At 39.5% G+C, this 20,809-nt stretch overlaps 1 protein-coding gene across 3 annotated transcripts in view; it reads left to right on the forward strand.

Moving 5' to 3' along the window:
- Positions 1–20,809, forward strand: part of Grm8 (glutamate receptor, metabotropic 8) — a 703,494-nt gene that overhangs the window by 133,509 nt on the left and 549,176 nt on the right. For all 3 annotated transcript variants that reach the window (XM_013019942.1, XM_013019941.1, XM_013019943.1), the window contains exon 2: positions 8,040–8,256. In XM_013019942.1, coding sequence (XP_012875396.1) covers positions 8,040–8,256 — 217 coding nt within the window. The remainder of the gene's footprint in view (positions 1–8,039; positions 8,257–20,809) is intronic.

Here is a 20,809-nt window from a genome sequence, read left to right on the forward strand (position 1 = left end):
TGTAAATTCTTTTATGTTCATGGATTGCTTGTCTTTCATTTTAAGTAATCAGGTTAGAAGTCAAATGCCATTACCAGTTTGATTATAATCATTACATTAAAAAAAACAAAAATAAAATCCCAAGTTGGTACTGGTGGCTCATGCCTGTAATCTTCACTACTCAGGAATGTTTGTGAGACTGTTATTGCCAACTAAGCACCAAAACAAAATAAAATAAAACACCAGATAGGGTATTAGTTATTTTATTTTCTAAAGAAAATTTACCTTAATTTGCTTGGTTTTAGGATTTAGAGCTTCAATACCAATCCAAAAATGTCTTGATGTAGATTTTCTGTCAAGTATTTGAAAACTTCAGGTTACTATAATGAAATTTAATGTAGCAGACTGAGATATCACAGTCATTCATGCGTGTATGTTAAGTGTCCAGGAATCAGCATCTAGTGTCACCTGGGCTGGAAGGTGGCTTCTAATTCTCCTTCCACATCCACCTTCCCTCTTTTTGCCTTTCTGCTTGCTGACTAAGAGACTCAGCTGTGCAGACAACACTCTGAACAGGTTGTGTGGGCATTTGGCCGTCAGTGTGTTCTGTTAGGGACTCAGTAGGAGGTATGTGTGGAAGACATCAAAATATAATTCCCTGTGGGCCTGTGATAGGCTGGCTGTGTCCTTTTGGTTAGGCCATAGAGCTGACAAGGTGGCTTCCATTCATAACTCCTGCTTTCTGTGACTGGTGGCTCCTCTGACCCTGGGGTAGGGTGGGGTTTCATGTGTAGTGACTGCCATGCTTTGAGTCCTGACAGATTATGGCTTTGCATTTCCCTTTGTTGTACATTGCCTTGACAATAGTCCATTTACTTAGGCCTTTAAGTTACTTGAGTTCCAGTGCACCATTTGTTTTCTTTGCCTTTCCAATTCATTCAGCATCCCCTACTTGAAAAAGAGGTGAGAAAATGCGATCTGTTACACTTTAGTAGATCACTCAAGTTATTAGAAATCCACAATGATTTCAGGTACCAATAGATACAAAAAGTGTGTCCTTTGCTTTGAAGAAAGTGTACTTCCTCTGACCTGATCTTTGTATATGCTGCTGAAATATCAGGTTCATCAACAACAGCAAACCATCTTTGAATTATTTATCCAGCAGCCAGAATGAATGGCCCTTGTCAAGGCCGACCTTGTCAGCAGTGCTGTACATTTGTGAAATGGAAGGTCCTGGTGAGTGGGTGTGGTCTGCAGGTCTCTATCCTTGGCTCATAAGAGGATTAAATGTAGGATCTTAAACTTCCTAACGTTGAATTGTGCTCAGCTGTGTTAACTATCCCACAGCCTTTTGGTATGGGTGTGTAAACAAAGCTCCGCTTAGCGTAAGTTGATGTAGGTGAACAATGAAGTTTTTCATGTTCTTGACTTGCACAATTTCCTGCTTCTTTAGACGTTCTCTCTGTCTCTCTCTTTTTGCTGCTCAGCAAAAGAAAACCCAAATGCTTGAGGCCCTCTTCCGTGTCACCTATGGGAATTCAACTGAAGAGAAAGACAGAGAAGGATAATTGCCATTTGGCAGTAACTTATATGAACAAGAAGCCTAGAAACTTCCTACTGTGTGAAAAGGGTTGTTTTGAGCAGGCTTGATTTAAGTGGGGGGATATACTTCATGCTTTTGGACAAAACTTGGGGGCACTTATCACTCTTCTTTAGCGCCCTTACATTTCCTTCCTCTTGCCCCCTTTTCTTATGCCATTGTTATGATGCTGAGAGGAGTATGAAAGCTCAAGGCAGTGTTAAGAGTTGATGACAGATTGCAGGCATGGCTTTCTATACCCAAATCCTCATTTCTTTCTAATTTCTGATTATATAGTCATGTTTTGCCACAAGCATCTAGTAGCTTTAGTACTACAGTGACATGAAGTCTGAAAAGACAAAGTTAAAGGCAATAGCCATTATGCTTTTTTGGTCCTGAGTTTTGCAGCAACAACAAATCTATCCCAAGTCTGGGTGGCAGGAAGTAATCGTTGTGATGGCCACTGTTGCTAAGGCCACCATCACTGGAGAAGTGCTCAGGCAAGCACTACCTCCTGAGGACAGAGCTGAGTGTCAAGCTGATCTTTTACTGGAGAAAACCAATGATGCTATTGAACAGCACACAGAATCCTGCCAACCTACCCCACCAACTTCGACAATCAATGGATGAGCAAGGTTGTTTGCAGAGATAAAAGAATGAAATGGTTTTCTTTTTCCTTTTTAAAGCAAGCATTGATTGTGAAGATGCATGTGACCCAGGTCTTCTGTCTGAAAACCTGTCTTTAGACGTATGTGAATTTCTTTGCAGGAACACTTAAATTTCTTACAATTCTATTGGGTTTCTCTTAGCTGTGCTTTAGGTGGCTAAGTGGAAGTCTTGCCAAGGGTCTTGCCTTCCTTGAGTTCTTTGGCAAAAAAAAAAACCAAACAAACAATCAGAAATGGTAGCAAACAGATGCAGAGCTCACTGGGTGTAGGCAAGACTTAACACAACCTTAATACAATATTTTAATATGTATCATTAGAAGCCTTAAAAAGGCAGATGTGGGATTTATGTTTGCCACCAAAGAGTCTCTCTGTGCCAATATCCTTGATCTCACCCCTCAGTCTTATAAGATAGACTCAGTCTGTAAAGGCCATGTGTGAGGGAGATTCACTTTCAGCTATGTCTATAGATCATCAGTCTGTAGGTAAAGATCAGCTAGAAGAGGCAAATGATTGAATCACCTGCAACTTTTGTCTTTGGTTAGACATGCAGTTTTTGTTCTCTATTGAAAATTTGAGTTCCATGGGCTTTCAGGGTATTGGCCAAGGTACTTCTGGGGTTTGGGGGCCATTTGTAGCATCCCAAAGAGTGTGATGGTGACAGTCTACTTCTCTGTGATGAATCTGCATAGTCTGTACCCAAAATGGCACTTCGCTGATTTGAACTGGAATTCTAACACCTCAGCCTGTGAATAGCTCATGCTACTTAGAAACTTTAGAAGCTGGGTAGATATTTTTTGTTATTAAATAATATAAGAAAATTTTCACTTACATAGTTTTACAGAAAACAAATCTTTCTGTGTTGGAGTACATGGAGGAAAATGATAAGGAGGATCTTTGATTGATGTCTGAATTCCAGTTCTTCCAGAGGGAAGAACACAAAAAGGGCATACCCTTTCTTTCCAAGGACACTTTCAGAAGTTATGCTGGCCACTGAAAGAAGTCTGGGAAATGTAGTCTAGTCCTGGGTGGTTCAAATACCTCAGGAAAAGTCGAGTGTCCCATCTAGGAAGAGTAGAGATAGGCACTGAAGGATAATAGTCTCTTCTAAGTTACATTAAAATATACATGTATGAATACATATGAATGAATTTCTTTTGAAATAGAGCATTGCCTTTGGGAGACCTGCATCAAATTTTTGAAATCTCTTCCTAGAGTTGTAAGTCTAAGATGCACAGAATTGCTAGCTAAATGAAGATCAAGTAATTAGCTTTATTAACAGCTAGGTAAGCACAAAAAAGCTCCCTAGACACAAAGCTGTCTGTTAAGAAGCAGATTGGAAAGAATTCAGCTTGGACCTGAGGCTGAACTAGTATTTTGTACTTCTACAATAAATGTTAACCTTGGGACCCACCTCTGCCTGCCCAGAAGACTTGAAGTCCATTAATCCAGCCATTAGTATGGACTCTAGCCCTCTTCCACACATCTAGTTGCCAGAGGAATATTGCAAGGAGTATGGGTTTCCTCTCTAAGGAGAGAAGAACTGCCTAGTCTCCTGATTGTATATGTATATGTATATGTATATATATCCCTGAGATGTATGTGGTCAGGGTCAGTTCAGAGCATAAAGAGAGAACTTTCCATATATTTCTCCCAATAAATGTAGAATTCTGGCTCTTGATTTAGTTTTGGAGAGAGTACATAGAGGTTGAAAGCTAGATAGGAAATCTTTGTTCAGGAACAAGAAGAGTAGAGTTGGGGATGTGAATCTCCATTTCTGTGAGCAGAAGTAAGAATATGGTTGGAAAATGAATGGAAAAAGTGAAAATTAAAGCCATATTTGAAAGGAAAGCTCTGGTGATGAGGAGTTGTGTAATTAATCACCTCAAATATTCTTTATTTGGGTAAGGGAAGTATGGACTTATTTTAAGCACACATCTTATTCTTATGAAACCTCAGCACAAAGAAGAATGAGAAGTGAAAAGAAGCAAAATGACAGGTGTTTTCAAATATGCAGTGTGATGCGTATAGGAGCTGCAAGAGAAGGAAAAGGGAGAGTCATATAAGGACATGGGGGAGAATGCTGGAAGGGAAAGTGGGTGTAAAAGGACTAGGAGGTTTGGGCATGAGATGGGGACATGGCAGGGACTGTTCCTTCACAGAGACCTGTCACAGGGGTCCAATAGTCACATTACCCAGGCTGTTGGCACACTGGAAGGACAATGGTAGAAGGATTAACGAAAGGGCCATGTGTAAGTTGTGGGCACAGTAAAAGGAATCATCATAGGGTGGTGAAGTACTCAGCAACTGGCTGTAGTGAGAGATTTGTTAGATCTCTTCCAAGGATGGAGTATGATCCTAGTGCCTGGCCCTAACTTTTGCTCTGATGGAGGACTCAGGTTGGGAAATACCTTGCCAACTGGGGAAGAAGCTAGAGGAATGAATTCTACCTTCTTCCTTCTCTTGTCTTCTCATGTACTGCTGGTGCCTCCCTTTGGCTGAACTCACCTGGAAGCCATTAGTAAAGGATGCTTTGTAGGAAACAGCAGGGCAGAGAAGGGTTGAGGGGGACAAGTAGAGAAAAGCCTGCTTGACATTTCAGTGCAGCACAGGGTAGTGGGTGTTATCAGATTTCCTGCCATATTTTAATTAATAAATTGCCTCCCCATACTTACTGAGTACTTGCTCTGGCTGGTGCCCTGGATAACAAATCAATAGAGTCCTTGTTTCTGAGGGGATCAGGTACCAGAAGACAATCAGGATTCTAAAAGCAGAGGATGGGGAATATGGGTGTGAGGACTAGTGAAGGCCAAGCTGATGGAGATCCAGGAAGCTGCCCAAGGTGATTTGGAGGCATTCCATCATGAGATGGAGAGGCGCAGTCTGATCCACCCTGCCAGGGGAACAGCATGGACAAAGTCCAGATGCTGTCCAAGTATGGACAGAAGACACCAGTCAGAGAGAGAGAGAGAGAGAGAGAGAGAGAGAGAGAGAGAGAGAGAAGGGAACACAGAGTCTGATTGCCATTCTGAGCCAGATGGAAGACATTGGATTTTTCTTCTTAAAGTTTCCAAGTAAGTGGGAGTCAACAGAGGATTAGACATGTAGTATTTCTTTAAAAGAACAGAACTGATAAAGGCTGCCTTCCCTTTGTTTGTATGTCATTTTTCTTTTTCCTTTCATCTCATTTTCTACTTCTCTCTTTCATTCACCATGTTCCTGATTGTTGTGGGTGTTGTTTTGTGATAGAAGAAACCTCCAGGATTCAGGTGGTATGATTGGGGAGTTGAAAAAGAAACATTGCAAGTCTTTAATATGTTCTCACTTCAGTTGTCAGTAGGGGTTTCATTGGAGGACAGCGATAATATTGAGGAAGCTGGCATAGAAATTAAAATGCTTAATGAGCCAGGCCTTAGTGGTCTACTGCAGCAACATAAACATGAGATGTGACTTCTTGAGGACTTGGAAAGTTGTTTTAAAATATTATCACTGTACCATAATGTACATTATTTTAGAATGCAAAACAGCAAAAAAAATGTCCCATGAAAATACAAATGTGCAGTCTCACGTTGCTCTTTCACACATTGATCTCCAAAGAGAAAACTCCAGGACTTTAGGGAGAAAGTCCATTACTGAATTAATCAAACAACTATCTTCTATCTGCACTTTTATTTTCTATACACTTTACACCTGTTTAATTAATCCTAAACATGATGCTGACTGCTAATTAAACAGCCCTGGAAGTGACTGACTGAAGGTAGTAATTTGAGATAATTAGTTTTGGTTTCAAAACACTCAATTTTCACACTTTGTGCTCATTTTTAGAAAGGGGTGCCTCATTATTATAGACAGAATGGGGGTTGGGGAAAACATTTTACTGCTGGACTCTTGAGTAGCTGAGGAAGTGGGAGGGTTTTGTTTCCAGATATGACAAGGAAAGTGTACAATGTCGTAGAATTTCTCCTCTCCCCCTAGTATGTGCACACAAACACATGCACACACACTCCACTCACATACAGAATTCACTCCAATGGCAAGCTCAGACGACTGACTCTTTTATTAGAACATAGAAATACTCAATGTCTTGATCTTTGGGAAGGTTTTTATTTCCTAAGAGGGAGAAGATGTCACTGAGACACCATGGTCTTTTATATGTGTTCTTCTTGAAACAAAATGATAAAAAAGCAAGAAAGGTCAAGGTTTGGCATTTAGTCTACATGGAAGGAGTGTCTTTCTGAATAATCCTGAACTACAAAGGCATAAGGCAACCGTTTGTCAACCCCAGAGCTAATACCAAGCAGAGAAAGGAAAGGGCAATAATAGGTAGGCCAGATGTTTTTCATGGTCATATGATGTTAATACATAACTTAACATGGTCCCCATCAAGAGAATAGACCAGGAGGAATTTAGGGTTAAATAGTTTATGCTCAATTGTCATTGTTGTAGCTCATGTAGGTAGATAAAGGGGGACACAGGAGGCAGGCACAGAGGCTGAACAGCTCCTAAGCACCCTGGAGAGCTCCAGACATGTTGTTCTGCCCATCTGGGCATTTCATGCCATTACTTGTATCTGAGGGAGTCAGTCATGTCACTGGCTATCAATATGGGGTAGGTCTCTCTAGAATTAGAAGAGTTATCTAGAAGATGTCAAGTGTGAGGATTGTTTTGCTAGAGGGAATTTGACCAGGTTGTGTGGGAAGATGGAACTGTTAGTTGCAAGATCAGATGGGTTGTTTTATGTGAGAGTCAAGCCTGCATCTTCAGGCATACCATCTGAGCTAGGGTATCTTGGAGTCAATTTCACCTGTGAACCTTCACGTATAACTAGTGTGGTATGAACAGTGATAAGATGCAGACAGAGCTGTATCATTTACTCTCCAAAATTGTTGAGAAATCATAGAGGATTCCTTTTAAAAAATATCTAATCAATTTTTCATGTTTATGTCAGAAAAATAGGCTCTTTTCCCAAAGAATTTATGATCTGGGTTCTTAATCTATGTAATTTTTCAGAATTGGAAAGCTCTCTTTATTAGTAGTTACATGGTTGACTACAACCAATTCTTTTTGTATTATCCAATGATAATATTAATAATAATAATTAAGCTTACAAAACTATATAGAATAATTTAGCAAAAATGCAACCTTATGGCTTAATGGTGTCAAATCTCTGATGAAAAAAAGAACCTCATGATGAATTTTGTTAGGCATTGTACAGCCTTTCTGCCTTAAAGCTAAAGACAATTTTAGGATGACTTTTTCTGATATATGCATGTATGTAGTAGGCCTTTGTTACTCATTTCTGAGCCAGAATAATTACATGTAGAATAAACAGCAGCAACAACAAACACAAATGTTTTCCTTTGGCTCCTGAAACAAACAAACAAAAAAACTAAGGCAAAACTAAACTCCTTTTTCTTTTTGTCCACCATGGGGCCTGAACTCTGGGCCTGGGTGCTGTCCCTGACCTCTCCAGTTCAAGACAAGTGCTCTACCACTTGAGACACAGCACCATTCCAGCTTTTTCTGATGGCTAATTGCAGATAAGTGTCTCATGGACTTTTCTCCCTGGGCTGGCTTTGAACTGTGATCCTCAGATCTCAGCATCCTGAGTAGCTAGGATTACAGGCGTGAGCCACTGGTGCCTAGCTAAACTCTTTCTTATTGGTGGTTCCACAACCACCAAGAAATTACCTATTCTTGATATCTTCCAGATAGCCCTTCTAATTATGTTATAGTGTTGGTGGTTTAATCTCTTGTCAATTCATCATTTACAGGATTCGGCACAGGGGTAAAATGACCTGTCTTTTGTTTTGCAGATACCTCAAATTAGCTATGCATCCACAGCCCCAGAGCTAAGTGACAACACCAGGTATGACTTCTTCTCTCGGGTGGTCCCGCCTGATTCCTACCAAGCCCAAGCCATGGTGGACATTGTGACAGCCCTGGGATGGAATTATGTGTCAACACTGGCTTCTGAGGGCAACTATGGCGAGAGCGGTGTAGAGGCCTTCACCCAGATCTCGAGGGAGATTGGTGAGCATACATTTACCAGGTGGTTGTGTTTAGAAGTGACATTATAATGAAGTCTGAGCAACCCTAAGTATTATCTGAGATGTATGGAATAATTAGAGCTACTACAGATCCAGGACTCCACTGGCTTATAGAGGGAGGCTGGGTATATTAGAAATGATTTTGTTGTTTAATAGGTTTATCAAGGTGACACTTGGGTACTAATTTAGGATGTAGGACACCTGACTCAGATGAACATTTGAGTTTGTTTTGACAAGGGAGTTTGCTGGCACATTAGAGCCACTGTAAATTTGAATAAGTGACATATCATTTGATGGTTCTAGATGGAAGTTTATATGAGCAAATTATTAATTTTTAAAAAAGTCAGTGGAGTTTAACATCCAATGTTAGAGGGATTAAGACTAATAGTCACCTTAAAGCAATACCCCCCAACTATAATCCCCAAGTCTATACTCAAATGATGGATGTTCTTAGTGACATATGTGACATTTCTTGCTTTTTTTTAATTTTTTACCTAACTCTGAAACTTCAGTGGGATGAAGGACAAAAGGTAAAACTTGATTTTGCTGTTGACTCTCTTCTTTCTTTCCTTCCTTTCCTTTCTTCTTATCTTCTGTCATTTTCTTTGTGAGATGGGTCACTCTATGTATCTCAGACTAGCCTGAGACTCATTGTCCTTCTGCATTAGCTTCCTGAGAGCAGGGATTGCAAAGGTGGAGCATCATGCCCCGCATACATCCTAGCCTTTCTTCACAATGCTTACTGAAATTCCTTTAGACATTTCACCAACGTGTGTGTTTACCCATGAGGTTGTAAATCCATCCCACTACTTGGAATAAATAGAATAAGACAAAATGACAGCCTAAAACAATTTAGAACACTAGCCTTATTGCTAATTAGCCCATAGTGTATCTTTTTTTCAAAAAGTTATTTTATTGCAAAGATGCTGTACAGAGGGGTTACAGTTATATGAGTTAGGTAATGATTACATTTCTTTTCTTTCTTCTTTCTCTCTTTCTTTCTTTTTTTTTTTTTTTTTGGTCCGGTCGTGGGGCCTGAACTCTGGGCCTGGGCACTATCCCTTAGCTCTTCAGCTCAAGGCTAGCACTCTACCACTTGAGCCATAGTGCCACTTCTGTCTTTTTTTTCTGCTTATGTGGTGCTGAGGAATTGAACCCAGGGCCTCAGGCATGCAAGGCAAGCGCTCTACCACTGAGCCACCTTCCTAGCCCCATGATTATATTTCTTGTCAAACATTGTTACCCTTTCCTTTGTTTTTTTTTCCTACTATCCCTTCTTTCCTCCACATCTCCTACTGACAGTGTATCTTTACAGATGAAAAAAAGATATGTTATTGTCACTTAAGTACTAGTACTCTTAATAAAAATGAAATTTTCTATATGGGGAATAGCATTTTATGGGAAGATTTACATGTCCATTGGCTATCTTTCAGTTATTTCCAACTTAGAGAAATTGTGTTGATCAATTTCTTATCTTTCTTGAAGGCTTTGATTCAGTAAAAGATGATAGGGATGATTTGGGTTTAACTACAATTACCAAAGGGCAAAGAATATAAAGTTATTAAGATAAAACTTTCATTTGAAAGACTTGTAGATGCCTGTTATACTTCTTCTGTACATGGCAGAATATGGATATTTATTATGCACAATAGTGTTTCTATTTAACATTTATTCTATGCCTGTACTGTAGCAGAAACTGTAGAAAAAAGCTAGTCTTGTTAGATAGATCAGGTTAATTGACGTAACTGGCCGCCTGCTCATTCCGGCAGTGTCCATGATACCATAATCTTTGCTCTTTGGAATTTTAAATGATGTCACTATTACTATAAAAATGATTGAAAACCATCCATTGAACTTTAAATTATATTATCCTCTTGAATAAAAGCCCCAAGTTTGTCATTAAAGAAAATGCCCACTCAGATGAAAACAATAGCTTCTGGAAGCAGGGTTAATGCATTATTTAAGCAGCTGATGTCAGTTCTTACTAGAGTGATAATTCACCATGAGATGGAATCAACAAGATATATGTTGAAAAAAAACTTTTCTGCAGTGATCTTGGACATTCTTTAGGGGTAAGACACATTTCATGTGCATGAAACAAATCGCTATGGAAAGTTCAATACAGGATGTCATTTGCCAATTGTTGTGGAATCTGACATAGTGTTTGGTTCTGCAAGTGAGAGTACAATTTTATTCTTTTGACTAAAATAAGAAACCCTTAGTTTTCATTTTTAGAGAACATTGCTATATTTTGGTAATATTGTCACATAAAACCATTCAGATGGTACCATTCATCACTCCTGCTTCTTTAAAAAACATTGTAGTCATTAATATGGGTGAAATAATTTTAGTGCCTTCTGTGTTGATTGGGTGTCCATTTTATTTCCGTTTTCACTTATCTGGGGAATGTAGGGGGAATGGCTTGTCAATTAATATGCAGAATACTGAAAAGGCCAAATTAGTACTACACTAGAGTATGCCATGGAATATATTAAATATCAAAATCATCCCTCATTTTAATGACAAAGATTTTTATCTAGAACAAAAATAGCTGAAAATTAAACCTTTTACATAACAATGATATTAACAGGAATGGCAAATGATAGTAACTTAACCTATTCTGAAATTATCTGACGACTCTAATGAAAATTCATTAGTTTTGTAACATTTGTGGCTTTCCCTACAACATTGATGACATCCCTGTCATCATGTGAGGGGTGTGTATTTAAAAATCTCAGTATCTTGACCGAGAAGGAGATAGGTTCACAGTTTATGCCTAACCAGAAAATTATGTATTTCTCACATTCTTAACACAGAAAAGTTTCCACACTTTATTCTGAATTTCTTTTCTCTTTAGTAACATTGGTTAAGAAGAAATTTCAGCTTAAATTGAGGCATCCTGCGTCTTGTTTCTGATGAATTTAGGCAAATCATAATGTAATGATAGTGAAATGGAAATGCATTTAGTGATAAATTACTTGTACAGTTCCATTAGAGTGTTTTTAATTTGAACAAAGTCTGAGACTTGAGAAAATGTCCTTTGTGAATCAGAGAGGATGAAATTCATGAGTGATGGCAGTCAGAGACCTCAGCGATGGCTCTTCTCTAGGCAATATCCTTGTAAAGGAGAGATGAGAGATACCTGAGAAAATAAAGACAAATAGGCCTTTGATGTCCTGACAGTTAGAGTGCCTGCACAAAGCAACTCTTGACTATAGAATGCTTACTGAAAAAAGCCCCAAATCATTTTGGGATCAGCCAATAGCACCCTCTGACTGGAACATAGTCCTTAGTGAGGTGTAGGAGACAAAATTGGAAGGTTCAATACTGACCCATAGTTGAGTATTTCAAGTAATAGGGTTTTTATTTTATCCTTAATATTTTTTTAAACAAAAGAGGAATTGCTGATGAGTGAGGAAATCTGTCAGAATATGCACTTATGATGGTACTAAGGGACCTCTGCAATATCAGTCTTTGCTTAATAATATTAATATGCAAGAGGAAATAGACTTGAGTGACATTTCTCAGGTAGAGTCTATGGGGCCTAGTAACTGACTAGTTATAGGGGTTGAGTATAAGAGAGAAATTAAAACTGACCATGTAATTCTGTACCTGGCTGACTCAAGTCCCATACATAGAACCCCCTGTGGAAAGGTTGGTCTGGAGTGGAGAGCTTAAGCCTGATAATAAAAACACTGTGCTTCTCCATATATCTTTGTGGAGAAGGGCAGCAAGGAGCACTGATCTGAGCTAAGTAGGAATTGAGAGGTAGATCTAAAATTTGCAGACACAAAATTAGTAGTTGAAAAGAGAACTGTGGTTCCTGGAGAAGCAAAGGCAATTGAAGCAAAGGGGACTGAGGATGGACTTTTAGGGAGCAGCTTGAATAGAAGGATTGGGAATAATGGCCTACACACAATAATAAGTAGCTACTCTTCAGCACCACATAAGCAAAAAGAAAAAAGCTGGAAGTAGTGCTGTGGCTCAAGTGGTAGAGTGCTAGGCTTGAGCTGAAGAGCTGCGGGACAGCGCCCTGGCCTAGAGTTTGGGCTCCAAGACCGACAAAAAAAAAAAAAAACAATAAAGATAGGATAGAATGTTTTTCTCTTTCTCTCTATCTGTCTCTCTTGGTGGGTTTGTACTTATAAGAGGGCTATCTGTCAACTTTGAAGAGGGTGCTAGTATGGGAAGTGGTAGGAAAACATCAAGAACCTTGCACTGTTCTTCATATAGGAACAGAACCTTTTGCCAAAGCACATAGCTAAATGTGCGCCATGTACTTCCAGAGAACTAAGTAATGTCATCAAGTTGGAAGTTTTAGTTTCCCAATCTGCCATAGCAAAGTACAAGGTAGGTGACTTGAAACAAGATTCTTTGCCTCACAGTTCTGGTGGTTAGACATTTTAAGTTTAGGTGTTCGCGGGACTGTGCTGGCTCTGGAATTGATAGGGGAGAAACCTTCCTGGTCCTTGGGGCTGCTATGTTTGCCAGGAGACTTGGTATTCCTTGGCTTACAGATGCATCACAGTCTTTGCCTCTGCTATTACACAGATGTCTTCCATGCCTGCATCTTCTCTCTGTATTAGGCTGCAGTCCTATTGGATTACTCCAGTAGGATCTTATTTTCTAACTAATGGTATCTATAATGACCCTATCTTCAAATGAGCTACAGAGGTTAGGATTTCAACATATCTTTGTGAGAGATAGTTCAACTCACTATGAGGAAATTCAAAGTTATCTGGGAGATGGAGTTCAGGTACTTAGAAGGGAAGGAGTCTGGAGGACAATGGGTTAGAATAAAGGTAGACTGAGGTGGGCACTAGGTAGGCAGAAATTTGGTAAACAGGGAAACCTATAACCTAACCAATTCAGAAGTTCCTATGGTGTTCAATTGAATTTTGTCCTTCCATCTCGTGTATGTGTGTGGTTAGGATGACATAATTGATAATTTGTGCTTCTACTGTAGCAGGTGGGATCTCAGTATTCAGCTTTCCTCGGCATCAAAGTAGACAAGAGCTTCCTAGTAGGATTGCCATTGTAGGGTACTGAAAATCCAGTGAGTGCTGGTTGTTTTGTTGCCTTGCTTTTTTAAAAAAATTATTTTATTGTAAAGATGCCGTACAGAGGGGTTACAGTTACGTGAGTAAGGTAATGAGTACATTTCTTGTCAAGCATTGTTACCCACTCCTTTGTTTTTCTCCCACTATCCCTTCCCTCTCCCACTCGTCCTCTCCCCCCCCCCACCAAAGTTGTAAAGTTCATTTCCGACAGTGTCTTATGAGTATCGTTGTTGCAATGGGTCATCCTGTGTCCTTGTTTCAGCATTGTGGCATTCCCCTTCCCTTCCCCAAATTAGATAAATGTATATACAAGATGCAGGGTACCAGAATCAAAGACAGTGAAATGCCAGGGATAAACTAATGGAAAAAGAAAAATGAAGTAAAATAAAAAGAACTACATACAGTACATTGGCTACAACGTCAACAACCAAAAGAAAACCTGTTGTTTCCATGTCTTGAAGTTTAAGCAGTTCTAAGAACCCGCCACCCCCCCCTGCCCTGGTAACACCTGCAAAATTATGAACACCCAGAGAATCCCTTCTGGCTTAATTTATTTTTATTTCCTCCTCTGGTCTCTTTTGGCTTGAGGGAAGGAATCGCTGAGTTGCTGCTGGTTAAGACTTACTCATCACTCATGTTATACCATCAATTGTTAGGAACAGAGTTCTCTATTTGTCTTGTTTTAATTATTCAATGCAATATTTCATTGATATTGTAATAAAGGGGTTGATGATAGTCACTCCTTCTTTTCCATCATAAGCTGTGGGGCTTGTAGCTTGTGACTCAATAAATGACTTCCTTGAGTCTTTAGACAGGCTCTTTCATTCCTTTGTCTTACCTTATTATACTATTTTAAAAAGAAGACAGGATAATAAATGTTAATGCTACCACTGTCATTATAAGGGGCAAGGAAACTAAAGCTTTATCTTTGAAGATAAAAGGAGTGGGTGAAAGCATGGTATCTTTTCATTGTGGATTTTGCACAGTATGGTGACACACCTCCTTTAATCAGTCATCGTGTTTACTGATGGCTTATTGAAGATGACAGACCTTCAGGTCCTCATAGCATACATTACAGTGAGCAGAATAGACCTGAATCTGTCAAATTTTGTACTAAATGTGACTTTTTTTCTAATTTGCAAATGCTGGAGCTTCTGACTATTGTCTGACATGCATTCTGAATCTTAAAATCTCAGTGTTGGAAGGAACCATAGAGGTCATTAGATTGGAAGAGACTGTTTGAAATGTTACTCTGCTTAACCAGTTTAATTCATCCATTCTATGTATATAAAATGATTAACACAGGCCAAAAATTTGAGAACCAGTGTCAAACAATAAAGGGGCATCTTATTCCTAGCATAAAATCGAGAAATACCCACGGAGTCTTTTTAAATTATTAAGTAATGAACAAGGAGGTTTCAATTCTGTATGCCAAGTTATGAGTATAAGACATCTAGATCAATGGCACCCTTCCATCATTCTCCCTCTCTTACCCTGCACCCCAATCCCTACCCTCAAGTGTTTTCAAAGAGTGTACATTGGACATTATGACTGTGTTTTCTCACCCTTCCTTTAGGCCATATATTTTAAAACTTATTATTGTTTGAAAAGAAAGAATTGCCTTCCCCCTCTCCCCCTCCTTGGGTTACAAACAGGGACCAAATGTCTATGAACTGGAATGGATTCCTTTTACAATTAAAACAAACAATTTTTCAATGACAAAAAGAAACGAATGCATAAAGAGGAGTTTTCCCTCTCAGATGTTCATTGCTTTGGAAAAATGACTTCCAGCAGGCAAAAATCAATTTGACAAAAGTATTAATGTTGTAAAATACTATGAATGAAAGGAAACATTTTAATTCAATTGAAAGTTTTACTTTATATTCCTACAGCTGAATTCCATTGATAACACCATATTTCAAGTTGCAAATCATATTTAATTAATATTAACACCAGGCAATTGGGCAAGAATAACTTCAAAGGAGGGCTGAGGAGATTGTAAATTGGAACTGCAGGTGCTGTGATAGTGTGGAAGCTGAGGAGGCTTCCAAAGAAAGTGGGTATGCTTTTAACAATCACTGCAGGACCCGATCAAACAGAGTGTCATTTCAAAGCTGCTCTGCTCCCTGGCCTCGCCTAATATTTAGGGCTTCGTAACTGCGCAGTATCAACAAGCAGCTGCTAATGTGAACTAGCAAACAACATTCCAATAAATGCTTTAAAATCTACCATTCCAATGCTGTACTGATGGTTTTAGTAAACAATGGCAGTCTGATACAGTGGAAACTATGTTGGGGGCAGAAGAACTTCTTCAAACCCCCTTTCCTTTCCTCTGAAATTTTATTCATGATCTTCTCTGAGGAGTGATTACTTTGTAAGATGGTGAGCCCTAGTTGGTGGTCATCAAGTTAAAAAAATAGTGAATATTTTGGGGGGAGAGAGCAGAGGAAGGGATAGAGGAAGGGTAGATGAATATAGTCATAATAGTCAATATGTGTGTGAGAGAGAGAGAAAGAGAGAAAAAATGGAAGCTAGTAACTTGGGATAGCTGGAGTTAGGATTAGATGGGGTTGGGGTGAATGATGGAAGGGGTCATTCTCGTTAAGCTGAATTGTACTCATAAATTGGCAAGTCAATTTGAAACCCTTCTGTAAACTGAAGATAATAATACAAATACACAGTAAAAATAAACTCCAGTATACTGTTTAATATTAGGTATAACTTGTGGAAGGAATCGGGAGAAGACAGATGCCTTTCCCCAAAGGATGACAAAGGTGTATGTTATAATGATGGATGAATGAAGGCTGGTGTGGATCCGCTGGTGTATAGAATATTTGAACTCACAAGAGAGGCCATTGCTTGCTTTACTAATTACCTTCAAACTTAAATCACCTATGACACTTCTGTCTGAAAGCCCAGGAAGTGGGGCTCTGAGTGGCTTCTGACCAGTTTCTCTTTTGTTTCATTCTCCACAACATTCCGGCAGGTATTCTATCCAACATCTTATTTTTGCCACCATTAGCAGTAGAATGGCACTTCTCATTCATCTGAAAGTTATTCCTTTAACAAGGCTGAGATTGCCATATAAGTTTGGAGTATCTTACCTTGTCCTCAGCGGTATGCTCCTATGAGTCTTTGTGCTTAATCCCCTGTACAATCCATCCCACTGCCGATTCTATGTATCTCCTCAACCTGAATGTGTTTTACTCAGCACCCAGCAACATGGCTGGCATATAACAGGTGCTTTGCTATTGAATGGCCATTGTTTCCAGCCTCATGGTTGTGTTGGTCATATGGGTCTAGAAGCTAGCCTTAATCAAGCTCAGGGAGATGAAAGGCAAAGACGTCTCCAGCCATGGTGTATGTGTTTTATTTGCAAATATGTAATCTCTAAGGAAAATATCAGAAACTTCCAAACTATTAAGTCACTTTTTTTTCTAGAAAATGTTAATCTAAAATTTCAGCCTGACTTAGCCAAACAGCATTGAGGAGTAATTTTGTGTTTCTCACCGGTGAGGCCTGAGTTCCGTATCTGTCAATGGGATCTTGGATAATTTAATTGCATTGTGTTCCACCTTCCTCATTTGCAGAATAAAGATAATAATTAAATAAGGGCTGTGTGAGGTCATATATATCCTTGCATAGCTGTAGAAGGAACTCTACAACCATCAACTCATTTTCATATTTTATTACTTTTACTGCTATTATTATCACAAGGTCTTGATACATAGCTCAGACTGGTCTCATATTCTCAATCCTTTTGCCTCAGACTCCTAAGAAATGATATTACAGCCATAAACAACCATGCTCAACTTCAATTTGTATTGTTAGAAGCATGTTCTTACTACTGAGTGGCCTACAAGTGATCTTATTTCCCATAACCTGTATCTAAGTTTACTCAGTGTACAGGAGCTGATGCTTTTGCAGTCACTGATCCTATTATATATATATATTTTTTCTTAATGTGACAAATATATTACCTAGGATAGTGCTGGCATGTAGTTGAATACATGAATTAATTGAAAACTGTCAGAATCGCCTCACCTAATCTGTCTTCTCGTCATTCATTTTGAACCTTCTAAATATTAATTGACTCATTCAGCACTGTAGTGTACCCATGAGGTTCCAGGCCATATTAGAGGAGACAGCGATAAATCATGGTCTCTGCTTTCCAGCAGGTCACTGTCACTGTGTATCAGAGAACACAGAGATGCAAACAATTGCAGATTAATGTGACCATGGCTTTAATGGAGGCATCATTTGGAGGCATTACCTGGGATCACTGGGTCCAAGTAAGGGCATCCTTTAGTTCATATAGCAATAAAGGCCTGTCATTAGGCAGTGTGTGTGGAGGGGTATTGGGCAGATACCAAGCAAAACAATTGCACAGTGTGATGTGAATTAAAATAATTTCGATAACTTCAGCAGAAGCATAGGTTTAAGTGAAGAAAAGTAGCACAGAAATTGAACATAGAATATGGTGTCAGTCTTATAACAATATAGTGTGTAGGTGTGAAATGTTTGATATGTTTAAAACACAAGTAATGTTTGACAAGCTGTATCTGTTCATCTATTGATGTGTACTCAGTGGTGCTGGTTGGATCATCTGCGCACAATGCATCCTGATAATGTCTGCCCATTTTCTATGATCACTCCCCCAACTTGGGAGTATCACTCAGGCTTTGAGAGTATCACTCAGGCTTTGAGAGTATCACTCAGGCCTTGAGAGTAATTCCCATTTTGCTCAAATTCTGATCCAGGGCTCCACTTGAACCTTCAAGTTGTAAGGGTTTGGAATCATTTTTCTGTCATAGACCCTACCATCAGGAGTGAGTTCTAGGCCCCTTTCTATTACTACAAACTTGTAATGTTGGCCTCCCCTTGACTTAATATTCTAGATCACTTTGACTTACAATCTAGTTCTTAGTGATGGATCTTGTCCCAAACTCTTATCTCCTATGTTTTTCTTTTTCTCTCTCCCTCCCTCCCTTCCTGCCTTCCTGCTTTCCTGCCTTCCTTTCCTCCCTCCGTTTTGTGTGCTGGTAGGTACTAGGGCTTGAACATAGGGCCTGTTCCTTAGCTTTTCTTGGTCAAGACTGGCATTCTACCATTTGAGCCACAGCTCTACTCCTAGCATTTTGCTGGTTATTTGGAGATAAGGGTCTCATGGGCTTTCCTGACCAGGCTAGCTTCAAACCTAGATCCTCCAATCCCAGCCTCCTGAGTAGCTAGGATTAAAAGTATGAATCGCTGTCATCTGGCTTGTCTCTTATGTTTGAACCATGACAATCCCACCTGTTCCTTGTCAATTTCCGCCTTAAGCGTCTCATGGCCTGACTCTATTCATAGACTGCCCCTAAAATCTGACTGTATATGAAACCACTGAGCAGAACCCTGACTTTGTCCTGGCTTTTAGCATGTGCTGAAGCCCTGATCCTGCCTAGCTTGTCTTCTCATTTCTCGTTTTCTTTTTATATTATTTTATTTTATATTATAGGAGTAGAAAGGACATTGTGAGTGAATAGACATGAATTCCATAGAATGAAATGATTCAGGCTTAGGTGATAGTTTTCTGTCTCTGTCTCCTGTGTCTGTCCCACCTACACTCTGTCTCAGAGATTCCTGTGCAAATGCTTAGAAAGGGTCAGTCTCTGTCCTGTCAATAATGTGGCTCCTGTTTCAAGTTTTCTTCTTGTTACCTAACTCCCATTGCAAACGGCATAGCTTCCCAGGGCTGCTGTAATGAAGTAACACAAATCAAATACATTTAACCAGTATCTACTGTGTTATGGTTCTGGAGGCTGGAAGTACGAGCTCAGGAAGTCAGCAGGGTGCATTCTTTCTGGTATGTAAGAAAGAATCTGGCCCATGGCTCTCTTCTATTAATGTCTTGCTTGCAAACCTTGTTATTTCCTGGTATGGAAAACACCACTGTGATCTCTACTTTCTTGTCTTCCTCCTCTTCTTCATCTTTTTTCTGCTCCTTCTCTCCAGCCTTCCTCCCTCCTCTCTCCCCCTCTCTCTCTTTCCCATCCTCCTTCTCTCCTTGTCTCTCTTTCCCTCCATGTGTGTGAATTACTACTTACAAGGACATGTCATATGGGATTAGGGACTTATCCTACTCAGTATGGCTTCATCTTAATTTAATTAATTAAATTAGCAGTGACTCTAAGGTTCTACGGGTTAAGGTCTTAGCATAGGGATTTTTAGAGGTACAGTACAACCAATAATACCAACTTCAGCTACTGGATGGAGCTCTGACTGGTGAAGTTCTGTATGGTTTTTGATCATCTGGACACCTCCTGAAGAATCATTTTCTGTAGCTAAGTGAACTATTACCATTTCCCCGGATACTTGCTAGGTAGTTTCTGCACACCTTGGAACTAAATGCCCATCTCAGGACAAGAAGTGTTGCTTCTTCTATGCCTAGCCCCAAATAAGTCATAGTTTTTTATTTTCCTTTCCAAAGACATTTCTTTGTTAAAGGCATTCTGTTTGGAAACTTCAGCACTGGCTGAAAGCTTTAAGGTGCAATCTGTACTTTATTGTGTTGATAGAAGTACATAATATAAAAAATACCCTGCTGCAAAAATGAAGCAACATCACAATCCATTTATGTCATTTTTATAGGTCTTAAAAGAGTTGGCTTGAGAATTAGAAGAGTGCTTTCACAGTATACTTCATAACTCCTCAACTAAGCAACAATCAGAGTTATCTTAAAAACAAATGGCTGAAGAATAATAAAATCAGAGAGCTGTAAGATGAGGAGTTGATTGAAATAGGTGCCAGTTATTTCGAGGGTTAGGACCCTTGGCCAAACTGTGCCACGTGGGACTCTGTTCTTTAACGTACTCCACACCATCTGCAAATCTCAGACTCCTTTCTTTCCTTGCTATCTGACCAAAGCTACTTCCCAATTCACTGGGAGCCCAGGGAGGGGAAGGCAGGAGGAGAGAAAGTGAACCTCCAGTCAGCACATTTTGTTTCTGGTTAACAGCTCTGGGAAGAGGTTTGGTCAGGAAAGGAATTTCAAGTAATGATTTAAACATATCATCTGGCAGTTGTAACAGTGAGAAAAAAAATATTGCCTCTTGTAGCAGCTCAGACACATTCTCCAGCAGTGGTATGCGCAGCCATGTGACTCAAGAGTCACATTTGCATCATGTTTCATGGCTGGCATGTGTGTAATGGGCTATTAAGGGAAAGAGGGATGTTTGGAGTACATTTTGCCAGTCTTTTGTGTTGGAAATCATGGAAGGCAATCGCCGTGGTCTGTATTCTCCTTCAAAATGTTGCTTGATGTGATTGCCAGGGGGAATCCTATGTTAGATGGAAACTTTCGTGAGAGCTGATGTGACATTTCATTCCACAAATACTTGAGCCCCTACTATGTGGTTGGGTCTGGTGACAAGGAGCTGTCAGAGACTTGCTTCCTAACCTAGTGGGGTTCCCAGTCAAGCTTTTTGTCATTCTATT

This window comes from Dipodomys ordii, unplaced genomic scaffold (assembly GCF_000151885.1).
Source record: "Dipodomys ordii isolate 6190 unplaced genomic scaffold, Dord_2.0 Scaffold48, whole genome shotgun sequence".
NCBI lineage: Eukaryota > Metazoa > Chordata > Mammalia > Rodentia > Heteromyidae > Dipodomys > Dipodomys ordii.